At 30.6% G+C, this 6,833-nt stretch overlaps 1 protein-coding gene across 1 annotated transcript; it reads right to left on the bottom strand.

Annotated features, from left to right (window-relative positions):
• Positions 1-818: 818 nt before the first annotated feature.
• On the bottom strand, positions 819-3,476 carry LOC113852809 (myosin heavy chain IB). Its single transcript, XM_027483183.1, has 4 exons — positions 3,106-3,476; positions 2,698-3,022; positions 1,174-1,232; positions 819-1,007 (listed from the first exon to the last, which is right to left on the bottom strand). The coding sequence occupies exons 1-4, from the start codon at positions 3,347-3,349 to the stop codon at positions 976-978; spliced, it is 660 nt and encodes a 219-aa protein (XP_027338984.1). The 5' UTR covers positions 3,350-3,476; the 3' UTR covers positions 819-975.
• Positions 3,477-6,833: the final 3,357 nt, after the last annotated feature.

The raw sequence follows: 6,833 nt of genomic DNA, 5'->3' as shown, positions 1-6,833 counted from the left end.
AAACTGGTTTAGAGTTTGCTGAAAAGACTGGTTCAGAAGCTGGAATGAAAAAATAGTATGTAAAGGTAGAGAAAAAGATAAGAGAGAATAGGGAGCAACTTCCCCTAGAGCTTCCCCTCACATCCAAAATTCGATTCTGTTTTTTATTATTATTATTAAAAATAAATGAATTTTACAATCCATCCCCATTTAAAAGCTCAATTGCTAGCATGTGATATCTTAACTAACAAACTATTCACTAACTTAGCTACTTCTTATTCCTACATGTATTTACTCTTCCAAGTCTTGCTCATTAAGCTGACAGAAACAGTTTTTTGAACCAATTCATTTCATTTGAACCATATTGTTTGGGTTTTTAGATGAACTGAATCATAAACAGGGCTAGCAAGAAGCACGAACAATAGGATCCTCAAATCGGCTATTTGGGACAAAATTTACCAGGTGAAATTGAAAATTCGCTGTTTGTAACATCCAAGCACGGCTAGACAGAATTCTAGAAAATACAAAAAAATTAATTTCTATTTCAGGTCGATAATATAAATTGAAGAACATTCCACAAGAACATAGTATTAGTACTATGCTAAAATTAAAACCAAAAGTAACGTGTAAAGGTACACTAGAGGAAGTTTGCGAACTCCCCATGGTACAAAGTCATTGAAGATTAAGACAAATGAAATGAGCAACATAGGAAATGGACAATATCACATTTTATATTTGCTCCAAGAAATTGACATAATCACATTTGATACATTCAATATATATGAATCTCATTTCAATTTTCATGTTGAAAACACACATCACATATCTTCCAATTTTTTTTCCTCTTCTGACATCGTAATTACATATGAATAAACCTTTGAGAGGAAACCTATTATCTCTGAAGAACACATTCCACACTATCACTCAAAAATCATTAACTGCATATATCTCCTACATAGTTTATAGATAACTTTATGAAAAATTTTGAACCACAATTCACTTCCTCAAAATTCTTGTTTTGACGCCCCCTGAAATTTATTTAGAAACATAAGAACCTTAAAAAGAATGAGACAGAAAAGAACTCTACACCAAAGAAATAAAAATGGATTGGATGCAATGGTGAAATTAATGATAATCACCACTTACATATGCCTGTTAGCAAAGGGAAAAGAAAACAGAAAAAAAATTGTTTACCTTCAACTTCCTCAAATTGAACCTCCTTCACCAAGTTTGATGCTGCATTATACTCAAACCTAAACAGGAATTGCCAAATAAGTCCTTAGTGATAGATTTAATGTTTCATGCCAATTTATTAATTAAAATTTATGCTCAAGCCAAATTTGTAAACTAAGTACAAAGGCAGAAACAAAGAAACCCTTGATCAAACTTAAAAGATACATTTTTACTCAGTAGAAAACAATTTAAAACTATGGGTCAGGGAATGTTAGTATTACAATGCGGCTTTGGTTATTAAATACTATTTATCTAATAACTCTGGCAGTTAAGGGACTAGGAAATGAGATAGTGTTGGTGTGGCCTTTGGGCTTTGGCACAGGTAGGCATTCCTTGTATAGGTATGTGTACAGTGATATGCACGTGTATGACCTATTTTATTAGCTTTATGGCCATCAGAAATGGGAAATTTGAAATGCATTCTGGATAGAAACATCTGGAAAAAAATCAATACTCTTACCAAATGGAATTGCATATGTATAAGAATGAAATGCTAGGGGATAAAGCAAGGGAAAATTTTCTGAAAGATTGAAAATATCTGTTGAAATTCTTCAGCTGTGTCATTTTCCTTTACAGGATAAAAATTCTCAATGAAGGTCCCGCTAGAAAAATAATGGCATTTGCCAGCAAAGCATGTTTACACAAAACTTCTAAAACAATTTTGGTTGAAAGCCTTAACAGGATCACCATAATGTTACTGATAGGTCGGAATGTTAATAGGTGCCTAAATGCATCACTAAAGCTATTCCTTGCCATACTGCAAGCTTTTCACTTTGCAGGATAGAGAAAGGTTCATTTGATTTAAATTTTGGTAAAATTGATTTTGAAATATTTGAAGTTGGTAGAATTCATTTTCAAAAAGAATTACTTGTATTTTAAAATGATTTCAAATGTGAGTTTAAAATAACTGGGTTTTAGATGATAAAGTCAAGTCAACTTTAAAGTGAATATCGGTATGCTTTTTAAAAAAATATATATATTCACACCAAGAATTGAATCTACGAGAACTAAAAGTTACTTATTTCAAAATCAATTTAAGTCTAGTTTGGGTAAGGTTCTTCAAAAGTACTTGCAGAAGAAGAAAATAAGGAGATAAAACAAAAAAAAAAAATACTTCTCATAAGTTAAAATCAACTTATGCACCCATCTAATTGCTCCAATGAAAGTGGATCACTGGACTGTAATAAAGGATTAATTAAGTAATTAGTTCCTAAAGTTATCACAATTTTTACTTGTAGTCTCTATAAAAATTTGATTCAACTTTAGTAAAAAGCATGTAGGGACTAAAAATATTAAAAATGGTAAACATTTTTAGGGACTAATTACTTAATTGAGCCTAAGATAAAATTGCAACATAATGATAATCCATAGCACCAATGTTTAAACATTTTCCTAGTAAGATGGCTATTTTACCAAACCACAGCATAAATAGTGCAGCAAATAAACTTCATAAACAGCATATACACAGATTAAAATCTCACTTACCTATTGGAGAAAACGACGTCGAGTTCAAAATCAGAGGCACTCTTGGACTTGGTAGCTTCAACCAACACCGTCACAATCTCCGTCTTTCGAGTACTAGCCATAAGCAAATCATACTCCGATGGAATTATCACAGCGAAAAAGTTATCACTCACCTCACTGAGATAAATCTTCTCAACTGCAGCAAGCGCTATCCTCCGTTTAAGGGCACCGACCTCGGAGTCAACAATGTAAATCGCGAAATCAGTAATCAACAAAACGCAGCGTTTCATCTTTCCCGAACCAGTGAACTTCACAACCCTATCCGCAAATAGAACCTGGTTGTCCCCTATGCATAAACAAAATAAATAAATAAATAATTAAATAAATAAATAAAGGGAGAAGAAAAAACGAGGTGTCTGAGGAGGGGACCTTGTTTGTGCAAAATCTTCATCAAAAAAGGGTGCGAAGGAACATGGACGTAGTCACCTCTGTATTCTCTGTGAAGTGAGTCCTTGCGACGGACTTTGATGCCCATGAATGGTTCTTGGTCATCGGAGACATTGCTGTTCGACGATTTGAATCGCAACAATCCCTCTGGTTCGTCGTCCGGAACGTCGTCGTATTTGGGGTCGTCGTCGATCTGGACCCGCTTCTGCGCCCTGAACGGTTCCATTCTCGGAGGGAGAGAGAACCGGTGCGTCCGGTTGGTGGCCGAAGGGGCAAAGGAGAGATTAAGGAAGGTGATGCCATTGGTGAGAGAGCGGTTGCGGAATTTGCTAGTGTGTCGAGGTGGACCCCACCCTGTGCCAATGCATTCAAACCAATGATTGCTGGCCAAGGTGCTGTTACTGTAGCTGTTCCCATTGTATACTTTAAGTGTTTAGAGAGATTAACAAAAGATAAAAGAAAGTTGAAAGAAGGTAGCAATAAGTTTTTTATTTGATTTAATAATTATTATTTATTTTTTTATTTTTTATAATAACAATTTTTATTATTTAAAATATTATATATATATATATTTTAAATAATAAAATATTAATTAAATAAATTAATAAATGTAAGTAAATAGTAAAATTTTTATACATTATATGAGTATTGTTAGATTAAAATATTTTTAAAATAAAAGTTAACGACATATTATGCTATTATTTTAAAATTTAATAAGTATATAATGTAAAAATAAATATTTATATTATGAATAATAAATATTTTATTACATTAAATAAGATTGAATTAAATTATGAAAAATTTTAGTGTTATAGATTAAAATTAATTTTTAAAAAAATCAATACTCATTGCAAAATAAGTCATACAACATAGTGAAAAAAATAAAATATAAAAGATTTATACTAATAATATATAAAAATTAAATCCACATTATAAATATCTGATTAATCTAATTATAATTTAATAGTTCTTAAAAAATTTGTTTAAAAAACATCAGTTAACTATATTTTTATTTTATTTTGTAATGTCATTTTATGTAAATAAAAATAAAATACAAATAATAAATTTAGAGAGATAATAATTTAATAAAGTTGAGAATAAAGTGACTAATAGTTATAATTTGAATGATTAAAATGAAAGTTTATTCTATTTAAAAAAATGTGATGTGATTTAGTTAGTTTTTAAAAGGTGACAACTCTCCTTAAGATAATTATTAGTTTTAAATTTAAATTTTTATAATTTTTTATTTTTTTTAAATTTAAACATCAATATTTAAATTAATTTATAAAAATAGAGAGTTGATTTTAGATGGACATTGAGAAACTTGCCTTTCTTACTAAGGTTTCTAAGATTGTGTACGAAAACTCACTTAAGAAGTAAGTGGCAATTGGGATTTTGCATGAAAAATTAAAACAAGTTTTCAATTTTATATTTAGCTTCAATTTTTTGTTGATTTTGTTTTTCATTTTAAACACCAAAGTTCAAATTAATCGATCAAACGTAGTGTTAATTTAAAATGGAGGAAAAAAATTTGTCTTCTTTGCTGAGGTTTCTAAAGACTACGCATGAAAACTCACTTAGCGGTAAATTCAAACATGAAGAAGCACCTATAATTCAGGATATGGTTATGGGTAAAAAGGAACGAGCCCCACAAATGGTGAAAAGGGATTTGATATTGCAGAACTTGGCTAAGCCAAAGATAATGAAGGGAAACAAGTGGAATCAATGACACATCTAGACGAAAAAGGTCATGGTAGAGTTATGCATACTACATCAAAATGCTCAAATGATCAAGTTCTTAGGGAAAATGATTGACAATCAGAGAATTCTGGATTGCTTGAAGCAACTTTGGAAGACATCTACAAGGTATAAAATCATGGTTACTAGGATTTTTTTAATGGTGAAATTTGATTTAAAAGTTAATTATGCAAAGGTGACAGTGTTATAGATAAGAAAAGAAGAATTGTGATAATCAGAAGATTTTATTATTTTATCACACCAAATATATAAATATAATTCATTATTTATAATAGTGATATTATGACGTTTAATAATAGATTGGGTATTGTTAGATAATAATAAAAAATGGCTCCAGGTGGAAAAGTGAATAATTAATAACTGAATTCTATGGATGACAGTTATTAAATATGACTTGCATAAATTCGATAGGAATGTGCATGTTGGGTATGATGATAATACAACAAATTTCTTCCTTCTTAATCTCTTTTTCCCTCGAGTGATTTCTAAATGTGTCAGCTGGTTATCAAAGCATCGATCCTCAGCGTTTGATAGGGGTTGACAAAATGGCAGATGCCACTTGTCAACAAGCAATTGTGCATGAAGCAAAAGAAAGAATAATGTCATCCACTTATCTGAGATTTGGTGCAGTGGAGCAGTGAATTGATGAGTTGCAAGAATTGATTCGTGGGTTAGGAATGCAAATTGGGGCTGAGTCAAAATCAAGCAAGGCAAGGCAAGAGAGAATACATGATAAGTCCATATTTTTATATATTTTATGACTTATATCTATACACTTAAAGCTTATTTTATGGGTGTTTTACATTAATTTTATTGTTAATTGTTGAAGTTAAACATAAAAGAATCACTAGTGTATTATAAAAATATTTTGGACAAAAATTGGACAAAGCTAGCTGAAATTAAAGCCTCGACCGTGTTTCGTACACTGACATAGGCGTGCTTCGTAACTTCAAGCACGACCGTGCTGGAGGATATGCACAGTCATGCTAATTTAATGAGTTTAAAATTTAAAATTTAATTTTTAAATTTCGAGAGTTTTAATTTAGATAGAGCTTTAAAAAGTTGAAGAAGGTTTTAGCTAGGATTTTGAAGCTTGGCAAAATCAATTTCCTTCCTTAAAGATAAAGCTTATCTGTTGAAGGTCATTTCACACTCCATATAAAGAAGTCTTATGCTCCTGACAAAGGCATCCCTTCTTCATCATCTTCTTGTTCTTTTAAATTTTGACTTAATCAACTATTGAGAGTTATTGGAGTGTGGGAGATCATTGGTAAAGACAACGAGCATTTCTTTAGAGTTCGAGCGAGTGATTGAGTGCCCTTGGAGAACAAGAGCTTCTTTCATCTTCTTTTCCTTTTGGGTTTCTTTAGTTTGAATTCTCCTTTGAGTTTTTATAGATTTGTTTACAATAATTTTTGTTGTTTGCTTTATTATGAGTAACTAAATCTATAGTTAAGGCTATGGTGGATCTTATGGCATACTCTATGTAATTTTTATATTTAATGACAATTTTAGTTTCTTTTTAATGTTTGATTTTATCCTATTGAATTGAATTTTGTATGTTAAGAACTAGCATCTCAATTAGTTGCATCATAGGCGATTGTATCACATGTAATTAATGAAACTATAGGATAAAATGAGACAATGGATTAAGTGAATAAAATTTAATTCTTCTCTTCCAACTGTTATTAAATTCACAAACTCATAGATTCTTTATGTTTCTCTATCTTTTACCTTGCATGATCATTGGGGGTAATTGCTTAGGAAAAAGAATATTAACATAGCATGATCATTAAGTGTTAATAGAATAAGTATGAGTGGTTGGTAAATATAGAGAAACTAAAATTGAAATTAATATAAAGAAAAACATAAAGAGGTGTAATAGGTGAAACCATATGCCTTAGGCTCATCCCATCAAATTTATGTCAAGAACTGCATTATTATCTTTTTAA

The sequence above is a fragment of the Abrus precatorius genome, unplaced genomic scaffold (assembly GCF_003935025.1).
Source record: "Abrus precatorius isolate BTA unplaced genomic scaffold, Abrus_2018 Scaffold10, whole genome shotgun sequence".
NCBI lineage: Eukaryota > Viridiplantae > Streptophyta > Magnoliopsida > Fabales > Fabaceae > Abrus > Abrus precatorius.
This window is presented reverse-complemented; position numbering and strand designations above follow the sequence as displayed.

What these genes read in the sequence shown, in the direction of transcription:
- LOC113852809 (XM_027483183.1), bottom strand. Translation starts at nt 3,349, where the DNA reads ATGGAACCGTTCAGGGCGCAGAAGCGGGTCCAGATCGACGACGACCCC. An exon ending in GACGTCGTTTTCTCCAATAG is followed by an intron (nt 1,233 to 2,697) that starts GTAAGTGAGATT and finishes ATTCCTGTTTAG; the next exon opens with GTTTGAGTATAATGCAGCAT. An exon ending in TCAATTTGAGGAAGTTGAAG is followed by an intron (nt 1,008 to 1,173) that starts GTAAACAATTTT and finishes AATAAATTTCAG; the next exon opens with GGGGCGTCAAAACAAGAATT.